Source organism: Caretta caretta, chromosome 16 (genome assembly GCF_965140235.1).
Source record: "Caretta caretta isolate rCarCar2 chromosome 16, rCarCar1.hap1, whole genome shotgun sequence".
Classification (NCBI taxonomy): domain Eukaryota; kingdom Metazoa; phylum Chordata; order Testudines; family Cheloniidae; genus Caretta; species Caretta caretta.
The window spans coordinates 18525013-18551337 of NC_134221.1; the positions used below are offsets into that span (position 1 = coordinate 18525013).

At 43.9% G+C, this 26325-nt stretch overlaps 1 protein-coding gene across 3 annotated transcripts in view; it reads left to right on the forward strand.

Annotated features, from left to right (window-relative positions):
* The window catches only part of COL5A1 (collagen type V alpha 1 chain), a 252466-nt gene that overhangs the window by 86470 nt on the left and 139671 nt on the right, over window positions 1-26325 (forward strand). For all 3 annotated transcript variants that reach the window (XM_048822900.2, XM_048822901.2, XM_075120566.1), the window contains exon 5: window positions 22415-22546. In XM_048822900.2, the coding sequence (XP_048678857.1) occupies window positions 22415-22546 (132 nt within the window). The remainder of the gene's footprint in view (window positions 1-22414; window positions 22547-26325) is intronic.

Sequence of the window (26325 nt, forward strand, 5' to 3'; positions counted from 1 at the left end):
CATGGCTCTAGCAGTGCGAAGGGGCCTAACCAGGGGTGTAAACAGAACTGGAATGAGTTCTGACTGATGGAATAAATTTGACTGATTGTACCTCCTCCCCGCTCTTCCCCCCATCCAGCTGCCACACCCCTTATTCAAAGGGAGGAAGGAAAAAAGAGGTAATGGGAGGACTTCAACGTTCTAGCAACTGTCACCACGGGATTCCCAGACAGCTAGATTCATATCTTTCTCTCTGCTTCCTGCAGTCCACCAGTCTCTTCCTGGTGGATAGTCCTGTATTTCTTGATGGGAATAAAAAGCCTACTGAGTCACCCTCTTAGAGACCCTGCTGAGCACTGGATATAAAACCCAGGTCATAGCCACTTGCATTGGTTAAAGATCTTGTGGCACAATCAATGAGCGTACAGAAAGCGGAGGAGAATATTATAGTTCAGAGCAACACTCCCCTCTCACAAACTAGGCATCAAATTTGCCTACCTAAAATGTATCCAGAAAGCCACGTGCCAGCCTTGGAATAAGGTCAGCCTTCACTTATGAACAGTGAGCCCCGAGAGGCCTAAGGGTTCTTTTTAACAGCATATAACCTTGAAAGGTCAGGTGCTGGTAACATGCTGCTGTTCTCCATCTGTTGGTAGCTTGCATTTTTGCTAATGTGTTTCAAAAGACACGTTTGGTCTGAGGCATAATCCCACAGACTTGCAAGACTTCAGAGTTGACTCAGCCCAGTTGTCCTTGGGCATCTGAGCTGAGTGGATCACAAAATATTGAAGAGGTGGATGGCATTGTGGTGACATAAGCTCACTGTAAGTGTCAGCGCAAAGGGCTCTTCTCAGATAGATTGTGACATTAGCATGAGGAAGGTGCAAGGTTAGTATTAGGAATGGGTTAATGGATCTGGGAAGATGTGGGGCTGGATTTGGAAGGGCTCAGCACCCAAAATTTGGACCAGATTTACAAAAGAGTTTGGCCCTTATTTCGGTGCCTGGATGGGAACCAGACTTACTTGGGCTTAGCAGCCAGCAGCTCCCATTGTGACCCTTGTGGCTGCATTTTTCCCCTTTTAGATATGGTCATTCATTAGGGCACTGGTTGGATCTATGCAGAGAGAACCAGGAAGTGGGGACGGTCGGGGATGAAGTAATGCAAACCAGCACTGAGTTAAGGACAATTATTTCTTAATGAAGTTAATTACTGGAACAGATTACCAGAGGACGTGGTGGAGTCCCTGTTGCCCAGAGTCTTTACTTGGAGATCAGATGTCTTTTTTTTTAAAAGGTATCTGTAATTCACCCACATGTTGTTGGTCTGGATGAAGGAGTTTCTAGGTGGAATCCTCTGGCCTGTGTTATGCAGCAGGTCTGATGAGACGATTCCATCAATCTCTTCTGGCCTTCAGATGGATACGTGAAATAATGTAAATGTTGACAATCCAGCGTTAGAGTGGGATAAAATTAACATAGAAAAGAGGTGTATGTGTGTGTATGTGGAGGGATACTTCTCCCTCCGAAGAAACATTTACGAATGAAAACCAACTGATACAAACCTTTAATCAGTGAGCTGTAGATTGATATTATCTGTGCTAGACATGAAACAGGGATGTCATTTTAGCGTTGTCCATTGTTCCATCTTTTCCTCTCTCCCTCTCGTCCCCTTGGCTCTGTTAAACGCTAGCTAAAGTACAGACAGATCATAACAGACAATGACGCCCATTCATTTTGTGCCATTTATTTCTCAGAGGCCTGTTGTTTTTTTTTTTTTCTTAGTTAGAAGTTGGACAGCAGAAGGTCAAACGGAGACTGTCCTCCTTTTATGTAAACGTCTGCCACCAATGTGCAGACTGTCAGTTAACTTCTCTTCAACCATCGTGAATGCACGTTTTTGTAGGTAAACCCGCCCATGCAGCCGTTGCCCCGACAACACTGACTTGCAGCTAGTCCAGGGGGAGATTGGGCTCATTGCAAGAACAAAGCAATTAGCAGCTGATCTGGGATGTCAGGGCTGGAGTTGCTGCGCTACAGAGCTCTTATCGCTGCTTCATGTGTGTGCTGCCTTGGGGTGCCTGTTTCCTGATGAGTGGCAGGCTCCCCTCTCGTTTTCCATGCCCCTCCTGGAGAGGAAAATTAAAATCCCTCATTTCTGACGGCAGTAAGTAACGCTTTGCCCTTATGTAGTAACATTGCTTCTCACTGTGATAATATTGTGGTCGTGAAAACAACGATCACAAAGACACTGTCGCCCCAGAAAGCACATGCAGTCTAGGATTTGGACAGTACACAACAGGTGAATATACGGACAAAAGAGGAGGGGAGGGGGAAAAATAGTTTGGAGGAGAAGCTAATGCTAGCGACGAACGCATTTGCATAGTACTTTAGTAATCACAGTGGTCGCGGTAGTCACCAGTGATCACCGGCCTAGCCAGTGGTTAATGTAACCATTTCTTATTTGAAAATAAGAATGGCCAGACTGGGTCAGACCAAAGGTCTGTCTAGCCCAGTAACCTGTCTTCTCAGATGCTTCAGAGGGAATGAACAGACCAGGCAATCGTCAAGTGGTCCATCCTCTGTCAAAGAATCCCATAGTACTTTGGCAAGATGAATAAAATGCATTAATCCCCTTTTTGAGGATTTGGAAACTGAGGCACAGAGAGGTGATGGGGTGTATTTTTAAAAAAAGCTGCCTCCTTTTCACAAGGACTGACATCCCATTAATTTTCAAGCTCCCATTGGGAGTGGGTACAGAAACGCCCAGATGCCATCGGAAGGGTTAGTTTCCTCATGGGATTTTTCACATTGACCAGAAGCAGCGGGTACTGGAAAATCTCATCCGACAACTAGCCTGTGAGATTTCCTATCCAGTTTCGGAGACTCAAGAGGCTCGGGGAGTTTTTAGAAATGTGAACCCTGAAAAGCACATGTGTGGGTTGTGGCAGTGGCTGGAGAAGAACTCGCTCCACTTCAGATATGAAGGCATTGCCTTCTCTGCCCCCAAACGGTGTGTGTTTACAGTAAGATGACTCAATCTAGCGATCTCACTATAAAATCGTCGAGGAGACCAGGCTGTGTAATTTTTACTGCAGAGTAGCTACGCCAGGAGGGTGAGGGGGAGTTGAGACCTCACTTAGTTACAGTGTGGTGAAAACTACCTGTGCCTTGTATCCACTGGGATATTACTATGCATTCATGTACGTTACCTACGTCACTGTAAAAAACACCTTCTTTGGCAGGGAAGACTTGGCAGAGAGGAGCGTGGAGGGGCAATGAAGCTTGCCAATGCCTTTGCTGGAGCAGCACTGATGTCTGGGTTGTTTTTGTTGCTCATTTTTTCTCTATCTTAAATCAGTCTGAGGTTCCCTTTGGTTCAATGTGGCAGAAGTTCTGTGCTTACGAAGCAAAGATTTATACTCTGGTTTATTACATATTTATGAGCTTCGTGAAATCCTAAGAAATTGTCTGTGAATATGCTTTTGAATGTTTTCCCTTGCTGCCTGTAATAGTATTAATGCCCTTCCTGTGTTCATTTTCTATGAATGTTCTCATAAACAAGCAGGAATGTTTGTGGAAACAGTGATCTTTTGACAAATATTGCAGAATATAGTTGGGGGGAAAACATTCAAATTTGTTACTTGCAAGTATTTGTAACAGTAATCTGATTGGATAATCTAATCAGGGAACAGGAACATACCATTTGAATATGCATCCAATCAAAACAGCTCAGAATATCAAATATTTACAAAGAACTGCTTGCAAGCAAGCTACTACTGGACAATAATTATTCACATCGATTATTTTGCAAATAAATCATTCTGAATAGCTAATAACTTAAAAAAAGAAAACCGTGACCTAACGGTGCATAAACTGCCAAGAGAGATCTTGAATTCCTTAAATAAATGATTTGTTATAAATTGTTACTCATATCTAGTTCTATAAATACCTAGATGGATTGTGTTCATTAAGCTTTCTGTGAACTCCAGTTTCAAAGCATCTTTAAAGATTCGGTTAGAAGGTTCGCTCCAGATTTATACTGTTACAGAATAAACATTTACAACCTGTCCAGAGAAATATATGTGGTGGTGTTGTCAAAAGGTTAGTTCGAGGCCAGAGCTTAAGACAACGACGGCGGAACATAGTGACTGTGAGGCCACTATTTATAGGGGCACGTGCTGTAATTTGTCTAAGTGGAATATGACATAATAGAAGCCTTTTGATTTGAAGTCACAAAATGAAAAGCTTGAGGGCAAAAAAATCACAATGCTACAAACTGCTGTGCGGTCTTTTAGAAAAACTGACTTCAAAGGTTTGATCCGAGCATGGTGGTTGGAAAGCCAAGGACGACTAGAAGTCTATTGAAAAGAAAAGGCGTACTTGTGGCACCTTAGAGACTAACAAATTTATCTGAGCATAAGCTTTCGTGAGCTACAGCCCACTTCATCGGATGCATGCAGTGTCTATTGTGATGGGTTAGATAATTCATTCTCTCTGATAAACAAAGGCTAGTTTGAGGTCACCTGGATGCTGCTGCTGGCCATGAAGGTGGCTGATGCTGACAGGCTAGAAGAGACAGATTATGTAGAGCTGTACAAAGAAGTGCATGTATGTTAGTGATATGGTTGCATGTCATGCCGTGTTCTGCGAGTTTCCTATGAGATTGTGTGACCTGTGAGGGACAAATCTCTGAGCATTTGGTTGATGATGCACGTAGACGTCTGGATGTTTATCCAGTCCTCTCAGGCCCGGAAAACTCTAGAGAACAGAGGGGTAAGGCTGAGCTGCCATGAGAACCACCCGTCTCATAGTATTTCCTCTCTTCCGCTTCAGACTGTTGTGGGAATGAGAACCTGCCAAGGCACTTGTGAAATGAAAAATGCTTTTAAAAATGTATCTTTGTCCTGGTGGGTTGCACTAGAGGATGCTTCTTCCTCTGTCACTGTGCTAAACACCTCCAATAGAGATCCCCTCATGTTTTTTTCTGGTGTGCACTGACTGTGTAAAAACTTGGGTGTTGATAGTGTGATATTAAATGTATCTGGCTGGGATTCTGGATTGCTTCTTTGGGGACGTTTCCCCTTGAACTTCCTTGCAATGCAAAAACCGGGTAGCTGTTCTAAAGGTGTGTGTGGTGATAGGGCACCTCACAGCAAAGAGATGCTGTGTCATACCAGTTCTGTTACTGCTACCCACACTGGCAAAAGGTCAAGGATTGATTATAGATGGATGATCCAAGGCATGAAAGGGTCAATTAATTAGTCAAGATTTGATGCAAAGAACATAAAAATATCAGGCCTATAAAGTACTTAGTCTGTTTATGACTCTTGCATCTTCCATATTCCAGATGACCTGGCATCAGGCATACCCATGTGCTTGCAGTTTTGCCCATCTGGCCTGTCTGCAGGGTCTGATCACCTGTCATCCCAGCTCTTTTCAGAACCAGGTTTCCTGCTTTTCAGTCATAACAGAAAATAAAGCTTCTGAACAGCCAGGTTCCATGTCACGTTCGTGGGAGGTTTGGTACAGCCAGAGAAAACTCAGAATCACTTATGGAAGGGTTTCCTTCAGCCAGGTTTTTTTCTCCAGAAATAGAAAGAAGAGCTTTTCCAAGCCTGCCTCTTGCAAATCACCCAGGAAAGGAGCTGGTTCTTCCAGCCAGGTCTGCGTCCTGGGACAGTCTACATCAGATTTCCCATCCCACACCGGAGCCCCATGGGGCTTCGGTAACTCATGCGAGATGAGCTGAGGCACAGTTCCCTCCTGGGCAGGTTTTCTGGCCATTTCTGCATTGAAGAGAGACAGCTAAGCCATTTTCTTTTCTTGGGAAAAGTGTTAATCACGGATGGAGGTTTGCACGCTCCCTTATGAACAGGTGAGCATCACCTGGGTATGGATCCCAACTGGTCAGAGGAGATGGGAATGGATCTGTGTGGATCTTGGAAAGGGAGTGGATTCTCCCTGTAGTTTGGCTATTGCCATGGATTGGGTGGATGTTGTCCCTTGCCCCTTGACCAGAGGCTCTCACTATAACCAAGATACAAGCGGACTTGGTTCAATTCATTGTGGGGATGGAGGGAGCTGCAATACCAGAAACAGATTTTGTTGCGTGGCATTGTGTCAGCAATGGGTGAGACAAATCTCACATGGAAAATTAAAACATCGTTTGGGAGACCGATGAAGGGACAGGTAAGCATTTCTCCTCTAGGTAGGTTTACCTCTGGCCTGTTTCAGTATGGACTGAAGCATGTTTGGCAGCCCATGTGAAAGTGGCTTTGTGTTATCAGTCCAGTGCCCAGTCGGCAGGTGGACATCAAACCATCACAACCAGCCCTGACTGATGCCCTCTCTGCTGGGATAGCCAGCAATGGTGACAAGGAGTGAATGCAATGAGACGCCATCAGATGGTTGTGGGACATCTACATAGAACACATCACTGGACATTGGCAATACCAAGAGGGATGAGCTGGAGTGCTGATGAGAAGCACAGTAAGGAAAGTAACTAAAAGATTTCCCTGATAGATTGTATTTCCTAAATGGACAACCTACCCTCATTCTCAATTACCGAGGGACAATCTCCACTCATTGATAAATTTTGCTTTCCACAACCAAATCTCTGTACAGCTTCTCATGAGTGTTCTACCCAAAAACTTGGATGCTAATATCTAAACTATATTCTTAAATGTATTCACCTAAATTTGGGTTATTGCTGATTATGTACTCTATGTGTCATATGACTTTTAAAAATAAACTCTGTAGTTGTGGATAATCTAAGCACTATACCCAGATGTTCAGACACTCTGTTCTCAAGCTATGTCTAACATAATTTTTGTTTAACATTAGCTTTAATAAAATTTTTAAATATGGAAATGGAATTATCCTCTCACTTTTGCAGGGGTTTCCTCCAGATCAGAGGTAAGGCAGCATGCTCTCCAGTTGTGTCTGCTGTGCATATTTCCCCTGTGGTTAGCTCGAGGAGTCTGATCCTCGGGGCTGTCAATCTGACGCACACGAGAGAGCGTCTGTGCCTGAGAGTTGCAAGACAGCAGAATGGTGCTTCATCCGTTCCCTAGATACCACAGTGCCTGCAGCAAGCGACTCACAATGCATGTTAGGGAAGAGTCTGGCAAAGGATATTTGCAGCCTCAGACCTGGATCGGATGAAGTGGGGAATCCAACCTGGCAAGGCTGTGGAACTGAACTTCTTGATACTGGCAGCCCATCTTGCTAACGTGAAACAGTTAGAGGGGTCCAGCATTCCAGGCAAAGGATCCGGGCTGTCATCCTGTCCTGTGAAAGCACTTGCTGTAACTATACTCAAGCGAGATTAGGTTCAGTCTCCTTGGACATTAAGTACCCTTGACATTCCAGTGGGAAACTTGCACCCTGCTCTAGGGGAAATGTGCTAATGCTCTGTAAACACGCTGAGATAGCTACGTTTGACAGGTGGTGGCCTCCACAGGAAGAGATAAGGCGTGAGATAAGGCTTAAGACCTTGGTTCAGGAAAGCATTTAAGCCTGTGTTGAACCATAAGCACCCTTCTTGACTAGGGATGCTTTCCTGGGTTAGGAACCTAAATGATTAGGGACTAGGAATCTCTAAATTCTCCAGTTTGTGTTTTGCTTCCCATTTCCACCCCACATCCGGTTGCTTTTCTGAATGATGGTAACCCTCTGAGCTTTGTTTCCCTGCCCTGGTACCATGTCTATAACAGGAGTAGCTTCAATTCTATTCAAGGAAAAGGTTGCCCTGACAGCCAGTGAAGGTCCCTTGACTAGGAGGTGAGGTTTGGAAATCAGTAGAGCCACATCATGCTTTCAAGGGGCCTGGTAGTCAAATCCTTTCTTTAAAAATGGTCGTGCAAATGACAGAGTCCTGGTGGGAGTCTGGTCTAGAGTTTCCTTACCATCTTTTGGAAATCTTTGCTGTTGCTCCTATGTCACATATTGTGACAGCAGTGACACGGCCAGTATTTTCCCTTTTGAAATTCAAGTCCCTCTCAGGCCCGAGGTTGAACCAGATTCAGTGCTCTGTGATAGGATTATCTATCCATTTCCACTGGGCTGTCAAGAAAGTTCTGCACAACTCACAATATTGTTTTGTTTTTACACATGGCTACATTTAAAGGGGAGTTTCTGAAAGTACTTTACCCAAAAACAACCCTCCCACCCTCTGTCTGTAAGTTCTCAGCTGGTTATGATTGATATCTGCTTTCTTGTCTGTAGTCTTGTCTGTATGCACATTGGTTTGTGCTTTGCAGTTCTCTTCTGCACACATTTGACTTGTTGTAGGTTTGGTCCTGAGAACTCAAAGGTTCTGTGTTGCATATGCTAGTTTGTTTGTGTAGAGTTTCTCCTGTCTGATGGGCTGCTATGCACGGGTTTGTCTGTTGTGGTAGGTTTGCTGGCTGATGCATGCTGGTTGCTTGCTCTAGAGTTGTTCCTGGCTGACATTGATTTTCTTTTTTAATTGGGAGCTTAAAATAAAAAAAAGCTGAAAACCACTGCTTTTGAGAAAAACCTCACAAATAATTTGTTAAAAATATAACTTAAAATGAAAGTGTGAGCTCTTCAGAGATGGTCTTGACTTTCTCTTTTTTTTTTTTTTTTTGTGAGTTTCTGGGATTCTGGAGCACAATGATCCATTTCAAAGAGAATCAAGAAAGATTTCCACTCTTTAAAAACTTGCCAGTTGCCTTAGATGACTAAGCAATGTTCCTGCAAGACTTGCAGAATTCTACTTAGAACCTACAGACTAGCCACTCTTTTGAGTAAGGGGCAGCATGTAGCAGACCTGGGACCAGCTTGCCTCCTTGCTCTGTAATCTGTCCCAGCCCCAAATGCAGCTGGCTCACAGGTTGTAATGGGAATAGTTAAGGCTCTTCTCTCTCCCTGTCTGGCCAGCTGCATGGGCATGGGGAGAAGTAGCCCTGCTAAAGTTGTAGTCGCCTTGCTGCTGTGATCCGTGACATGGGTAACCTAAGCATAAGGGGGCGCTGCATGGATGTGTAACACAGGGCACAGTTGTGCCCTGAGAGAAGTATAGAGAATGCTCTAAGTTCTGAGGCAGTTGTATTGATTTTTCTGCAGCAAAACTGACAACAGTCTTAAGGGTGTCTCCGACTGATGGGAGTAAACGCCTGTATAATTAATTTCCACTTGTGACCTTGGTCTCTACTGTGAAAGATTTATGCACTGTTCCTACACTGCACAAGCACCCTTGGTTAGCTGTCTTGACTTGGATCAACTTTCTTGTCAGCAGCAGAGCACTATTACAGAACTGGCCACTGAGGGTTTTCTTGCACCTTCATCTGAAGCATTCTGGGGCTTATGTCTGTTGCATGCAGAAAACGGTACAAGATGGACCATTGATCTGATCCACTCTGGCCATTCTATGTTACTATTCTGTGTACATACCTTTGTATGTAACTATGGGCCTGAATCCTGCAATGCATATAACATCTCTTGCAAAACTCCGGAGCATCCTCAGATCCTCCTGTACCAGATCCTCAGCTGGTGAAAATCAGCATAACTCTGTTTCTCTAGCTACATATATTATGCACACATGTGAAATATTTATGGTAAAAGGACATTAAGGTGGGACATTCAAGCACTAAAAAGTCAGGAAGTGGCAGAATTAAGGTTGCCAGTGGAACTCTGATTTGGCCTGCTCGTGTGCATGTTGCAGTCTGTAATGACATGAACACATACAATTTTTTCCATATTCTGGCCACATGTAAGAACTGTCAGGGGATGGAGCATGCTCAGTCACAATGTGGAGTCTCCAAAAAAACGACAACTTGAGGCAGACACTTGGCATGGAAAATTTCAGCCCAAATGGTTAAAGTTTGATGAAGTTATAAGCAACTCAAAACAGGTCCTTATAATGGGAATGTTGAGTAACCTTAATAATAAGTTTCAGACCTATGACATGGCTCACCATATCCCATTAGAAATTTTCTCGTGTGTACTTGCATATCACGCTTTCACAGCTCTCTCTCTCTCTGACACAGACACTCACGAATATCTCTTAACTGTCTCTTGAGGCTAACATAAAGTAACGTTGCCAGTTGAAGAAGAAAATATTTACTTGCATTTGATGAAATTTGAACTAAAAATCATGCCTCTTAATAAAAACCTGGGGTTTGGATTCTGTGTTCTTCCCATATGTTTCTAATGTCTTGGGGGTTTTCAAATATGTGCCCAGAACACAGAACTCCTGACAAGTGCTTTCAAAATGCTGAATTTGCAGATGTAAAGAGATTTTGCTGTAGGAAAAATGAAATTTGAGAGTAAAATCCTTCCTTTACTGGGACAGAGGGCGGTGGAGCCTTAGATTTTTTTTTTTAAAGCAGAGCTACGAGCCATTAATTTTTTCCTCTAGGTGAAATAGCTATAGAGAAACTACTTGTATTTTTCTTTGCCTGTTTTACCGCAGCAATTGGCCTAGCGATGGAGAACTAAGGGAATACAAAGCAGCTTTTTGTCAAGCTTAGTAATGCAGTCCTGGCCGCTGATGATCTTACCTTACACTGTAGAACTGTGAGTTGAAGTCGTTGATGGAAACATACCTCTTAACCCATTGTTTTCATAAAAGTCCAGAAAATGGATTAGGGGTTGTTTAAAATAAATATATAAAAATGGCCATGGGAATGAGGTGTCTGAGCACATTGTGCAGTGCTGGTTGTTGATTTAAGGCGCACGCTCTCTCTCTCTTTCTCTCTCTCTCTTTTGGGTATTTTAATGATCATTTTTGATTGCTTTACATCTTCATGTTGGGCTGGCTTTTCCTTTTTGCAGCCCTTTCTACTTTGGCTGCTGCTGTGTTCTGGGAACAAAGTCCTATTCCAGCAAGCGGTTTATAATGTTTATACTTGCACAAAAGCTCAAGAATGCAGGCAAGTCCATATTAAAAGTGTTTGCACTTAAGAAGGCTTAGGTTTACATGCAAGCTAGGTTAGAAGTGGAGCATAGAGCTTGAAATAGAAGGGATCTTATGGAAAAAAAACTTCAAAATTTGCACTATTATTCCAAAGTGCTACAGCATACACTAGTGATATTGTAATGTTTCAGCTGTTGCTGTAATTTTGTGTGTGTGTGTAAATATATAAAATATGTTCATTTCCCCTTCTTTGCATCAATAAACCACATGCCCCTCAGACTGGGCATTATGTGAACCGCTGATGGAGTTAATTTAAAGCATCGCATTCATCCCATGTAGTATTATATTTGTCATTTGCATGGAGGGCGTGGAACTGCTTTTCCTAGACTGTCCTACTGGGGTCTTTTTACCCTTTTCAGACTCTGTCGACATTGCTGTTAAAATAATTCCCAGTTTAGTAAGCTGGGTCATTTGATAAGCAGACAGTGTTCTCTATCGATGCATAGAGAACACTGATTTAGTTGGGGATTGGTCCTGCTTTGAGCAGGGGTTGGACTAGATGACCTCCTGAGGTCCCTTCCAACCCTGATAGTCTATGATTCTATGATAGTACCGTGCTTGTGGGAGCTGGGAGGAGCATGACTGCTCTAACATGGTCAGTGCTCCCAGTCATGTTGCTTTTGGAGGTGTTTATGTTATTTGCTGGGGAGTATTTTGTGTCACCCTCTCTGATGATCCACAGAGAATATAATCAAAAACAATGAGGAGTCCTTGTGGCACCTTAGAGACTAAAAAATTTATTTGGGCATAAGCTTTCGTGGGCTAGAACCCACTTCATTGGATGCATGGAGAATACCAGCTGTTCCAGCCACCAAATACAGCGCCTTACCTCAAGCTCTAGTAGATTATGCTTTTAACTCTGGGGATCTGCTGTGTTGGCTGAGCTGATGGGCATCATATCTACACTAAGCTGTATTGTAGCCAAACGTTTCCCAGACACGTTACCCACATGTCAGCCCCATTAGAAGTAGCAGTGATGGGCCCACTGCTGTAGGCAGGCCTCCAGATTTTATTCAGCATTTTAAACATCACGTTCACTCACTTGTTCAGATCAGGACTATGAGTAGACTTGGATGGATTAAATTTTCATCGGTAAATGCTGGTAAACATCGATTTCACCAAACACACACAAACCCACGAAAAACTATTTCCATCAATAATAATTGAAATTTACAGATAGGCAAAGTAAGAAAAATGTTACTTGGGAACTTATGAGTATGATTTAAGGACGTTAACTTTGTCTATTTTGACAATTTGTGTTTTAATATTTACAAAGCTTTCATTTTTTGAATCTCAACATCTACTGTCATTAAATAATTGTCTGATTCCCCTCATTCTTTCCCGAACAGTGAAAATTTAAATCAATACAAATAAAAAATGCTTAAAAATAAACATTGATATTATCCATCAGTTATTTTAAAAAAATTGAATTCTGACATGCCTAACTATAAGACACAGCACCTAATACATCAGTGGATGCCAGTATTTTGCCTACATCAGCCCTTCCACCAGTGAAACTGAACCACTGGGGAATCATAGGAAAATTGATCTAGCGTAGATAAGGCCAGAGAGAAATGTAGACTGTCTGGCACAGCAGAGAAACCAGATGCCCCTTGTAGTCCTGCCAGAACCACCTGTTTTTTAAGCAGCATGTTTCTTAAGGACTTCTTTCTCCACCCTGCTCCCCTTTAAATTCCTGAATCTTAATCAGCAATAGGTCGTTAATCTGCATCACCTGGGTTCTTCCACTGGTTTGGTAAATTTCTGAACAAAAAAATGTCCTCCCAGCCCTAGACACTGCTTGTTGACCTGGAAAGGCAAGTTGCCCACTGTAAGTAATGTTTACTAATGTATGATCGTGACAGCCACTGATTAAACATAATACACATAACCTTGCATCTAAACACTGCATCCCTTCAACAGCCAGTGAAGTTCAGGGTCAAACAAGGTTAAGTACCATTGCCTCAATACATAAAACAACCCCAGAGCTTTTCAGGGTCTTTAAACTGGTGATTAGACGTGTCTTCTTGAAAGGATGAAAGTTTCAATTAGGCAAAGTGCCTGGGGGATAAATCAGCTTTGGCATCAGAGGAAGCTTAAGTTTCTTGGATCCAAAAGGAGAACCAGAGCAAGGAGGATGGAGACCAATTATCATTTTTAAAATACCTTAAATAGTCTGAGGATTTGAAAACATGTTTCACTGTTGAGACAGGACTTGGGAAAATGAAAGCACTTTGTTATGTGCCATATCTCACCCCTTCTACCTTGTTGCTTCCAAGGATGCTATTGGACTTCTTGTTGTCAAGAAAAGCAGATGCATGTAACAAGCCAGCCTCTTTGAGGTTGCGCTCAGTTAACTTGGAAAAAGCATAGCTTGGTGGCATTGTCATCCAGTGGATTGGGTACTGGATTGGGAACTGGGAGACTTGTTTAATTCTTGGCTCTGCCAATGACTTGTTGTTTGAACTCAATCAAGTCATTTCATCTTTCTAGGCCTCTGTAAAATGAGGATACTTCCCTTGTTTTCTAAAGTGATTTGAGCTCTCTAGATGAGCTGAGTATTGTCATGGGATGATGGTTAGGTGGTGGAAAACAGAGTGGAGGGATGATTGAAAAGTTTGGATGGGGGCATTGCCTGTGGTGAGAGGAGGACTTGGGCTCTGTGGGGCTAGGATTTTATTAGGATCTCAGGAAAGGAATTGGGAATGATGAATGGGTTTGACAAACTCAACTGTTTGGAAAGGCAACCAATTTTTCATCCAAACTTTTTTGGAGAGGTGGATGGGCCCTTTAATAGTCTGCAGAGCACCATTGTATAAATAATCCATAATCCAGATGAATACTCTGGATACTGTGCTTGAAAGGGGTGCTTGGAATGAACTCTGCTGTGCTGTTTAAATCAAGCCCTCACCTTAAACTCTGACTTCAGATTCAAGCTCCTTCAAGTTCTGAGGCTGTCCAGAGCTGGGGCTTTGGCTTGATCCAACTGCTGATTGTACATTATTCACGGTCAGTCAAAAATGTTGTTATGAAAGTTGAGATTGCAGAAAATTCTGCTTAGCTTGAAGAGGGAGGGATAGTTCAGTGGTTTGAACATTGGCCTGCTAAACCCAGGGTTGTGAGTTCAATCCTTGAGGGGGGCATTTAGGGATCTGGGGCAAAAATTGAGGATTGGTCACTGCTTTGAGTGGGGGGTTGGACTAGATAACCTCCTGAGGTCCCTTCCAACCCTGATATTCTATGATTCTATGAAATTAGCCCCATGTCAATCTGCATGGTTGCTATACTAATTATTTCCTTCTGTCCCTCATCTTGAGTCCGTGTTCCACATTAGGATCTTGGCAGGATGAGAGGTTTCCTAAGAAGAGATTACCAGAGACAGAACAAGCCTCTTCTTCTCAGAAAAGAGTTGCTTGTCCTTTGATGCCAATAAACCGGTCCATTGCTATTATGATTATAATTTGTGTTTTAGTGTCACACAGAGGCCCCAGCTGGAATCAAGGCCCTAACTGGGCCTTGCACAAACATGGAGGAAGACACAGACCCTGTCCTGAAGAGTTTGCTGTCTAGGGTGACAAATGGGTCATGACGGGTGGGAGGGGAGGGACACCTTCCAATGCTTACAGCAGCTATCAATAGACCAAGTGCGAAGTATCGTCATCTGCCCCTCCAATTTAACTGGCCTAAATTGGCTGTTTTCTTATAGGCCTCACAGAAGAGTTGGGTCTTGAGGAGTGATTTGAATGAGGGGGAGGGTAGAGGCCTGGAGGATGAGGCAGGACATTCTATGCATAAGGAACAGCATTGAGGAGGGCATGAAGATATAGGTGTGAGACGCTGACCAATGGGCAGATGAGGCTGGCATGGTTGGTGGAGGAGAGTGGTGATGTGAGACAAGCAGACAGGTATGGAGGGGTGGAGTCCTGAAGAATCCAAACACCTCCTTGCACAAAAATAAGAGCAACTCCACCTCCAGGCATGGGGAAACTTTGGCAGGAAGAGGAGGCTGCTTATGATGTAACTGGGGTTTCGTAGCTGGCAAGGTGGAGAAGAATCTGTGAGCTGGGGGAGACCATCTTCTATGGGAGGGGAAAAGATGGATTTCCCCACTCCGCTGAAGACTCAAGAACCACAACCCAAAGCAGCAAGGAATTAATAGATCCCACTGCCATAGGCCAGTGGGCTGTTCTCTGGGATTACAAAACAGGAATGAAGAAAAGAACCCGGGAGTCAAAGAATGTGTAGTTTACTTATCTTTAAGGGGGTCCTTGTTTGACCAGGTCATAACAGTGCTAATGTAAGGCAAGGCTAGGGTCAAAGCTAATGGGGGCGGGGGAGGGTTGGTTCAAAATAGGGATACAAAAATAGGTTGGAAATCTAATGAGGACTGGGTTTCACCTGGGTTTTTCCCTTCTATGTCCAGCTGCAGCTCGGCTCTGCAGAGGCAATGGGAAGAAAGGAAAGGTGTTTAAAATAGAGCTATCCCCACCATTTACAGACTTCAAAGAAAGGTTCCATATGATGCTATTGTGGTTTTAGTCAAACTAGCATCCCCATTGGAAGCGCCTTGATATGGTTCCTACAAAAGAAGAGGGGCAGAGAATAGTTCCTCATTTTAGTGCCAAAAGGCCAGAATGGAGGCCATTTTTTTTGGTACATCCAGCCATCTGGGAAAGGGGGAATAACCGAGATCTCAAGATAAAGCCGTTTCATCCAGTTTGTTCAGATAAGCATGCAAACATCTGGGTTCTATTTATCCAAACCTCTGAGCTTTTTGAAGTTCACTCATGGCTGCTTCTGACTCATCAAGTTTTCAGGGCTGATTTTTCATACACTGGCTTCCGTTTCTGTACTCTCATTGATCTGTGGCTCAGTTTAGGTTATTTAGATGACATTGCAGCATAGGATTTTCCACAGAGTGGCAAATGGCTCATCTACCTGCCTCCAACAATTGCCAGTAGCAGCTGATCTGGAGAAAGATGCAAGAAGTCCTGAGGAAGGCAGTTAGGGAATATCCTGCCCACAGGAATTGTTTCTTCCTAATCCCATTAATTAGAATTTTGCTTATGCCTGGAACTGGAGGATTGGCACCTTACTGCACCTGCAAATCAGGTGTTTAGACATCGAACCTATTCCCACAGAATTTCAGCTTGATAAAAGGAGACTGGACTGAGATCATGATGAGAAACTGGCTCCCTGTTTCCTTCTCCATTGACTTGTTGGCTGTCAATTTAACTCTGATGGGAGTAACACTTGTAACCACTCACAGCCCTCGAATTATCACAGCTGTTACTTCCCAGGCAGAGGGAATCTCTATCCATAAGCCTGTGCTAATGACACGTTTTATCAAGTGGAACATCAGAGGTCTGGCAGAGAATCCTTGAGACGTGGATTAGGGTTTAAAGAGAATCTCCAGTGGCTGGGTTTTCAAAGCATTCACTTAATCATGGAAACACATTGATCCACTGCCAGTCTGTAGCCATGTGACTTGGGCTGCATTTATAGAACTAATATGTCTTCCTATAATGATGATAATTAATAAAAAAACCAACAAAATCTAAAATCCTTCTAATTCCTTTTCAGATTATTTTTTAAAAAGTCATTATGCTTCTTAGCTCTGTGGTTATTCAGAGAAACTTAACTTAAATATGGGAATCTAAAAAACCACTTCAGGCAATATTTTTTTATTGACCTTAGAGTCACTAAAACTGTTGTGGTAATGCACTAAAACAACAGTCCCGTTAATTACTAATAAATTGCAGTGAGAGTCCCAGAGAAGAGCAGTATTTATGACATGGGCAGCGATGCCAAATGAAGTCACTCCTGTTATTCTCTCCAGCTGTTTTTGTTGAACCAAGGTGCGGGCGTTGATATCATTGGGAGTGATGTGACACTGTGGCACACATGTAAGATGAGCACAGAAAACGATCCAAAAAAGCTGTTTTAACATTTTCCAGCACTGTCTGGGAGCTGCATGATGGGAACTAATCCATACATGAGTCACCCAAGCATACATGGGTATTATACAATAAATGTCAAACAGATCCATCTTGGTCAGACCATCAGTACAAGGAGCAGGGGTGGGACTCTGGTAGGGTATGTTTTTTTTAAAAAAATGTATATATATGTAATTTTCAAAGTGCTTTTTTTAATTGAAATTCTGTTCTACTTTTTTGATGAACTTGAAATTTCTATGAAAATATCGTCAACATTTTGATTTTCTTCCAACCAGTTCTTCAGCTGGTTGGGAAATGGGACTTGAAGTTGACCCTTTTTCCCTCTTTAAATTCAAAATTTTGTCAAAATTGCAAAGTTTTGAACGTCTTTGACCCTGACTGCTATTGGGTCATCAGTTTGGTGGAGTCCATCCATTTCGCAGCAAAGAAGAAACCACACCAGAAAAGACACAGCTGCAGTTGGCACTACCTGGCATCCTTGTTGGGAATCTCATCAAAGACCAAAGACTGAAGGAACCCTGGAGACTCATTTACCTTTATACCCCTAAAACTAGCCTTCCTTCCGGGACATCGAGGGGGTGGTCTGAGCACTGCTGCTACCAGTGTTGTCCCCGTTTGGTGCAGAAATAAAGAATGCCGTTGGTGCCAGGTGGCACTTTTCACCGCTATATTCGGCAGTTACTTCACTGTTGTGATCATACTGGGCTTTTCACATGTCACTGCTCTCAGATGCAACTTTCAAAATCACCTAAATCATTTTGGACCTATTCTTTAATTGTGACGCAGGGCCAGATTTTCAAAGGTTTTCAGGTGCCTAAAGATGCAAGGAGGTGCCTTATGGGATTTACAGAAGTACCCCTGGCTTTCAGTGGGAATAAAGTGTCTAACCTGCTTAGAGGCTTTTGATAATCCCAGTAGCACCTATCTCCGTCTTTAGGGGCCTGAATACTTTTGTAAATATAACCCAGAAGGGCCTAAGTCTCACTGACTTTCACTGAGATTTTGGCTGCTATGTGCCTAAGTCACTTTTGAAAATAGCACTTTGGCTCCTAAGTCACTTTTTATTTTTATTTTATTTTTTTTTACCCATCGTTACCCCTTCAGCAGCATTCCAGCACAAATGTAAGTTACACATCCTGCAAAAGAGGTAGAAAGCTTTAGGCTACGGCAGACAAAGTTAATCTGTGGCATCTTCTTTATCACTGCTCCTGTTGAAGAAAGCTGATACTGACATGGAAAGAGAAGAGGTTTGAATATTCTGTGCAACTGTAACAGTCAAACAAATTGACTCTTCAGAGCAGCAAGAGGAATGGGAGCAGAGCCGGCTTGCTGCTTAGCCCATAATAAGGTGGGGGAGGCAGCTATTGGTCTGCTAGTATTTATTACTTGAGAGGACACACTTGAGAGGACACAAAGGGCCTCTGAACTTCCTAGCACGGCTTGCTCCAGTTAAAGTCAGCTTCTTAAATCAAAGAAACAGGGCTCCCAACAGCTGAGCTGTGTGCATCTTTTCTGAAACCCAGCTCCTTCGTTTTTATTGCAGGCTAAATTAGTCCATTTTATTGTTTGGCACTGAGGGATGAGGTCAATTGACTGGGATTCCTGCTAACAAGATTTTAGTTCTGTCTGCCTTTTATGCGTGTGAACGTGGGGGGCTCCATTAAAGCCTTGCAGTTGTCACTTGCAAAGCAGAGAGAAAGATGAGATACCTAGGAACACCTTGGGACTCTCTCCCCTTCCCCACAATTGAACTGTTCAGCCCATCTTGGTGCACCTGAAGTCTGGTTAGTGTCCCAGCACTCCGATGCCTCCCAGAATATTTTCACATGGAATTTCCCGCTGTCTTCATACAGTTGAACACTACTGCTATTGGACCGAAAAATAAGATCCCTAGGAACACCTTGGGACTCTCTCCCCTTCCCCACAGTTGAACTGTTCAGCCCATCTTGGTGCACCTGAAGTCTGGTTAGTGTCCCAGCACTCCGATGCCTCCCAGAATATTATCACATGGAATTTCCCGCTGGCTTCATACAGTTGAACACTACTGCTATTGGACCGAAAAATAAGGTCACGGAGGAGAGGTCAGCAGAGCTGGGAGCAGGATCTGGTACCAACAACAAGGGGAAAGTGAGAATGTTAGGCAGAGAAGATTGGGTTTGAGAAGGACGTTAGAAAGGAACGGACACAGTGAATTCTAGAGGAGTTTAGGTTGGCAAAGCTGACGCCTCCTTCTGACCCCTTCAGTGTGTTAATTACACCAGTCTAGACTCAGAGATTCCCTTAGACTCTGAACCTGAGTCTGACTTCAGAGGAGTCTGATCTGGTATGCATTATGTGCTGAGGGGACTCGAAGAAGGTGCAAGTTACATCAGCTTAGATTCATTTCTGACCTTGGCCCATTAATGCATCTACAGGAAAATTGGCAGCAGATCCCCTTGATTCGTCAGACTAAAGAACTGACTTTAAACCTCCCTTTGGCTGTGGAAAAACAGCTGAGGATATGAGCCAGGGTTCCTCTCCATACTTAGCTCAGCATTCCTCTGCCACTCAGACTAAAAGCAGAGTGAGCCTTAACAAACGCTGATCTGCTTAACCTACTGGTCTGTACTTAGCTGGCGAACCCTGCTGAGGTTACCTCCTTTGCGTTATCTGTCTCTAGGGGAAGGAGAATTTAGCCTGTATTCTATAAGTGGCTTGAACTATCAGCCCCCCTTGAGGTGTAAATCCATGCTTATCAGAAAGGAATAGCTTTCAACTTTCCTTCCCTGCCTCTTGTAGAAGAACATCAAGTCTGGGTTTTATTGCTGGTTTACTATTAATAACAATCAATAATTTAGTTATATAAACTTTCCCGGGCAATGCTAGAAGCCCAAACCCAAAGCCTTATGGCAGTGCATGGGAACCAGTTGTAACAGCCAAGCTGAATGAAGTGCAAAAGGATAAAAAATAAATAAATGGTCATTTATGGGCCTGATTCATCGGGGGGGTGGGGGGGAGGGCTTTCCCAGATTCCAGTGTAACTGAGAAGGGAGGCAGGGATGGAGGGTTTTGTGGTTAAGGCACTGGAGTGGGAAGCAGGAGATGTGGCTTCTGTTCTTGGCTCTGTCGCTGATTCCCTGTGTAACCTTGGCCAACCAACTTTGCTCATTCAGTGCCTCATTTCCCCATCAGTAAAATGGGGGTAATATTCCCTGCCTGACAGTAATGTTATGAGTAGAGCTGGTTGAAAACTGGTAACAATGTTTGCCTCTGAAAAAGGAGGGCAAAACAAACCCCAACATTCTGGCAAAATAACAGAACACTTCAAACATTTATTCACCAAAGTAGAAAGTGGGGGGAGCGGGATAAGATGGGGGTGAGTGAGTGGGGGAAAAAAAAAGAAACAAAATTCACTTTGGAAAACCATGTGTGTATTATCTCATTGAAAATTCAGGAAATGTTGTTGATAAACAAAAAAGTTCATTTTTTTTAAAAGAAAAGGTTTGATCAGAATGATGAAAAATTTAAACGAGCGCTAGTTATGAGGATACGTGTGTGAGTGTTTCAGAGCTGCTCGCATACGCCTATGAGGAGTGACACGGAAATGGATATGTTCCCCCTTTGCTGGAAGGCCTTAAACTGCTTGGGGCAATGTCAAATTAGGGCAGAGTGGGGCTTGACCAGCCAGCAGATGCATAGAATCAGCATATCTCCCAGAGAGCTCTCTGTTGGCTCATCTCCAATGGAACCCTGCCAGAAATTTAAGCTGTGTCCTTCTGGAGGAGCCCGTGGTGGCTGCAGAGCGTGCGTGTGCTTGTTTGCATTCGGCGGGTTTGCATTCCTCCTCTGGCACAGCTGCTCCTGTGAATGCAGAGGGTTCAGGCTGCATTCACAAAGGCAGATCTGGCCCCCGGTGTTTAAAAGCATGTTCCAGTTTTCCTAGGGGTTTTCAGACATCCTGGCTAGACTCCATCCCTGGCTTCTGGTTCCCATTACAGGACCACATCATCCGCCCAGGTTGGTTTTTTTTGGTAAGGCTTTCTTTTTCTGCAGCTTTAACAATGTTTTCTGCTATTAAATAAACCCTCTTTCCCTAATTTTAAAAAAATCAGTTCTAATCATCTGAGCAGCAAAGCATCTGTCTATTGATTAAACTCTTGCTCTGTGTTTCAAAGTAAAACCGTGGTTCTCTATAAAAGTAAGTCCTATGTTTTGAGCTCATTTTTAGGCTATGGATATTGTGTGCCTGGTTCATTATGGGCTGAACAGTCCTTAAAGCAGGCATAATTCCTAACAAACCTGCAAAGTGCCTGATTTCAAACAGGCCATGTCTAACTTGTGAAGTTTTTTTGGATGTCGGTGTTTCTGTTCCTAGTGGAGCGGTGATAATGTAGAAAGAGACTGGAAATAAATGTCAGTCTGTTTAGAAATCCCTGGATGACTCACAAGTCCAGCTGGATGAGCGACGTGATTAGATCCAGACTGGGATGTGAAGGAGGTCATTTACCTAGGACACTCCTCATCCAAAGCACAGGGAGCCCTTTGACAGGGAAGCTTGCATGTCCCTTGTCTGTATGGTACCTGTCTTGTGGATGTCATTGTCGAGGGCTGTCAGCAGCACCAAACTAGCAGGGAAAAGGATGAGGCTGTCCAGGAGATGCCGAGGTGGTGACCTCTCTCTAGATGCAATATCTTCTTGTGATAATGCACCTGGGAATGACAAGCAAAGCGCAGTCACTTCACACCCTTGTAAGCAGCAAGGGCTAAAGCAGATACTCGATGTGCACCCAAGGATAACGGGTTTTGCTGGCTGGCCTGTCTCAGACCAAGTTCCTGAACAATCCTACCTTACTTGAGTGGGGGAGACTAGGTAGCCTAATAGGACTCTTCCTTCTCTAATTTCTTGGTCCATCATTGGGTCTTTTGTCTGCATAAGGACTGAGTACAGACTTCAGTCTTTGGGCCTGTGGTACTATGACTACGTGTGTCTTTGTTGTCTCATGCTTCGAGCTTCAGCTGGTCACCTGTAGGGGTCAAGAAGGGATTTTTTCCCCCTCTGTGTATTCTGAGGTTTTCTGTCTCCTTCTTCGGAAGCATCAGAGATGGCCACAACTGAAGATGGGGCACTGGATGGGAATTCTCTTTCTTGGGTGCCTGGCTGGTGGGCCTTGCTCACGTGCTCAGGGTCTATCTGGTCACCTTATTCAGGGTTGGGAAGGAATTTTCCTCCTGCTCAGATTGGCTTGGCTGTTTTGTTTTTTGACTTCCTCTGCCACATGGGGCGTGGGTTACTTGCTAGGATTATTTGGGTATATCTTACGTAATTCCCTGCCACTGCAAGGGCCCTCCTGTTCTCTGCCTGTGGCACACAGTAGTTTAGCCTCCTGAGGGCTGTAATACGTCAGTGTAATTTCGGTTGTTGGGTTACTGTGCGGGTGGTGACGGTGGCCTGTATTATACAGGAGGTCAGACTAGTTGATCCAATAGCCCCTCCTGGTCTTAAACTCTGACTCTTTGACTTATGTAGGACTTCTTTCTTGTTTTTATTCCCCCAGGGGGACATCCAGCAGCTCCTGGTCGTGGCAGACCCCAGGGCAGCCTATGATTATTGTGAACACTACAGCCCTGACTGCGACACAGCCATTCCTGACACCCCCCAGTCTCAGGACCCTAACCAAGATGAATACGTAAGTAGAAAGGAAGAACCTCCACTTGTGCAAGCATGAAACCTTTGGGGTAACTGCTTAATGCTCCCACGAGGTATCCCGCCTAGAAGGGACACCCAGGATGGGTACCAATGCACCACGCTCTGTAGGGGGAGTTTGTTCAGGAGAGGAAGAAGGAACACAGGCCAATAGTGGTCAGGGCAGAAGCAGTCGTGATCAAAGATGATAAGGAAACCAGGAAATGTAAGAATAATGAAAACCAAGCAACGGTTTCCAGGGACAACTGCAAGGGAAATAAATTAATATTAATTGGGGAGCAGACTAGCCGTAAATAAGCAGATGCACTGTTGCTATGAACTGAGATAGCACGTGTGCACTGTTTCATATTTAACTTCCGTTTAGTTTTACTGTGAATCTCTCAATAAGTCACTGGCCTGTCTTGGATTGCTTTCCCCACCCCCTGTGGTTGCAAAAATCTGTTGCCTAATAAAACAGTGGAAGGGATCCTGGAGCATGGAAGATGAAACCCTGCCAAGGTAGGTCAACATTTTGGCCTTGTAACCTTGAGAATTTTTTTCTTTAAGAGCTTGAATCCAGTTTACAAGACCGGGCACCCAATGCTACATGTGAGTGCTCGGAACAACCTCTGAAACCTCATGGTCAACATGGCTTAGTGGATCAGGTACAGGGCTAGATCTCAGTAATTGTAGGTTCTAATCCCAGCTTTGTTGCTGATTTGCTGTGTGACTTTTGGTGTATCGCTTCATTTTTCTGCTCCTTGTTTTCCCAGAGTGTGAAACAAGGGCTTGTCTACACGGTGATATAGTGCGTGGCAAGCCATGGTGTGAATCTACAATGCATAAGCTTGTCGCCTTATGCTACCATGCACTGAAAGCTTTTATACTGTAGATTTACACCCTGGCTCACTGCGCACTAAATCGCCATGTAGACAAACTCTGAGCATTTGAGTGTGCAGGTGCCCATAGGAAGCAAAATGTGTTACCCTACATGTAGCAGCCCAAGTTTGAAAATTGGGCCCTCACTAACTATTGCAACTGAATATAATAATCTACATATATCACTTTCTAAATGCCAACAGATGTTTCAGGTCAACAGTTTTAATAAGATCAACTGATTTTTGAAATGTCAGCTACTAGGGGTGATCAAAAACCATGGGTGGGGGGGGGAAATCTCAGTTTTGTTTTTTGTTTTTGGTTGAAATTTCATTTTGACCAAAATGTTCCAAGCAGACCTATAATTATCCCATGAGTTCTTGGATAAACACTCAGCTGTGCCTAGTTAGGAGAATCACTAGAAAGGGTTAGACCAGGGGTGGGCAAACTTTTTGGCCTGAGGGCCACATCTGAGTATGGAAATTGTATGGCGGGCCATGAACGCTTATAAAATTGGCGGTGGGGGTGCAGGAGGGGGTGAGGGCTCTGGCTTGGGGTACGGGCTCTGGGGTGGGGCTGGGGATGAGGGTTTGGCGGTGCAGGAGGGTGCTCTTGGCTGGGACTGAGGGGTTGGGGTGCAGGAGGGGTTAGGGGTGCAAGCTCCAGGCGGCACTTATCTCAAGCAGCTCCCAGAAGCAGCGGCATGTCCCCCCTCCAGCTCCTATGTGGAGGCGTGGCCAGGCAGCTCTGTGCGCTGCCCTGTCCGCAGGTGCTGCCTCTGCAGCTCCCATTGGCCGTCGTTCCTGGCCAATGGGAGCTGCGGGGGTGGCACTTGGGACAGTGGCAACATGTGGAGCCCCTTGGCTGCCCCTATGCGTAGGAGCCGGAGGCGGGACATGCCACTGCTTCTGGGAGCTTCACTGAGCGGGGCAAGACCCTGACCCCACTCCCTGGCTGGAGCTCCAGGGCCAGATTAAAACGTCTGGAGGGCCGGATGCGACCCCTGGGCCGTTGTTTGCCCACCCCGGGTTAGACCAAGATTTTCAATAGTGACTAGTGACTATGGATTCCTCTTATGTTCTTTTTTTTTTGGTGGGGGGGCAGGGGTTGTCTTGAGACATCTTAAAGGGGCTGATTTCCAGATACTGCTGACACCTACCCTCTGAAAATTAGGCTCTTTGAAGGTGTCTCAAGTTTGGCACCCAGAATCATTTTTGAAAATCTCAGCCACACTCACGCTCACATGCTTGTACAAAACCCTTGGTTTAGTCATATACCTATGTCTGATCCAACTCACATTAAAGCCAATAGGAATCTTTCCATTGCCTTCCCTGGACATTAGATCACCCTCAGTGCCCTACTTCTGTCTAGAGAAACATAAAGGCTCATTTGTTTTTTTATATTTAATGTGCTCTAAAGAAGTGGAAACAATAAATAAGTACAAGCAAATAGGCTCCACTGTGGTTAAAATCTGGAGGGGATTGTAGGGAAATAAACCTATTTTTGGACCCAGTTGCTCACCAATCAAAACTAGTTGCAAAGGGCTTGTCTTGGAAGGGCCATGTTACTCTGTAGAATTTTGTACAAGAATAGTTGGTCCATGAATGGCCTTTAAATACCAATAAAATCAGTGTACAGTGTAAGAATTTGTCACACCCAACTGTAACAAAAAGCCTTGTTTGTATTTCATTTTTAAAAATGGCTGACGCCTTATGGAAAACTCTGAAAATATCGTATTTTAGAAGTCATTTCTACTACAGGCTGCTCACTCTCTATTACTACAGATACAGGCATGAGAACCGAAACATTGCTTTTTTAAGAGCTCGTTTGTCTCAAGTCACTTTTCCCCCATCTGAGTTCATGATACAAAACAGGAGGTTCTAACTACTTTGAGTTATTGAAAATCCCTATGTACTTTTCAACATGAGTGTTAACTCTGGTGTACTGGCCAAATTCCAGTTTGGGTAAATTCATTCCACCTCCTTAAATTCCCCCCAAAATTAAATTAAGTTAAACAGCTGCCAACTTCTTCCTCAAAAGCAGCTGTATTTCCGTGGTGGCTGAAAAGATTTTATGCAGTCTGCAAAGCATGTTGGCATCTTTCAGGGCAGAATATGCCACAGGAATATGAGAGATGATTCTTCTTTAGTCACAAATTTCTCAAAACCCCCCCCCAAAATTATGCCCCAGGTATACATACTGTAGGCAGAATATCACAGGAGCTGATGAACACTGAAAAAGCAAGAACCTGGTAGAAAGCAAGTATCCGTAGAAAGAAAGGGTGAAGGATGAGAAATATGGGAAATATGGAAGGCGCTTAAGTCCTTCAAGCATAGGAGTAGATCCATTGACTTCATTGGAATGACTCACATGCTTAAAATTAGACAGTTGCTTAATTAGCTTCCAGAACCAAGGTCAATATGACCCAAATTTAAAAAATATTTAGCAGTACAGAAGTGTTTGCAAAATATATGTCTAATCCGCAAACGAAAAGTGAAACTCTGACTCCGTTGAAGTAAATGGCAACGCTCTGGCTTCTGTAGAATGAGGATGTCACCCAGAATGGGTGATTTGCACATACAAATGCACCTAGATAACCATTTGGACATAACATTAATCCATGCAATTGCTCACTCTGTTTGTATTGGCAGGCCTATCTTGTCTGAATGTGTTGTTCAGTACTCTGCAACATGAAAGCCAAACTGAATCTGGGTGTCCTGCTCTCAGAGTTTTGCATGAGGCATCAGTGTCTCTTAAAAGACTGATTTTCAACATGCGTTTGTGAGTGATGGCGCCTGAAGGGGTAGTGCATGCAGGAGTGGTTGCTGTATTTGTCTTTGCCAGGCTGCTGAACCAGGAGTCGTCATTTGTTAATTTTTATTTTTTGCAACTTTCTATGAGTGACAG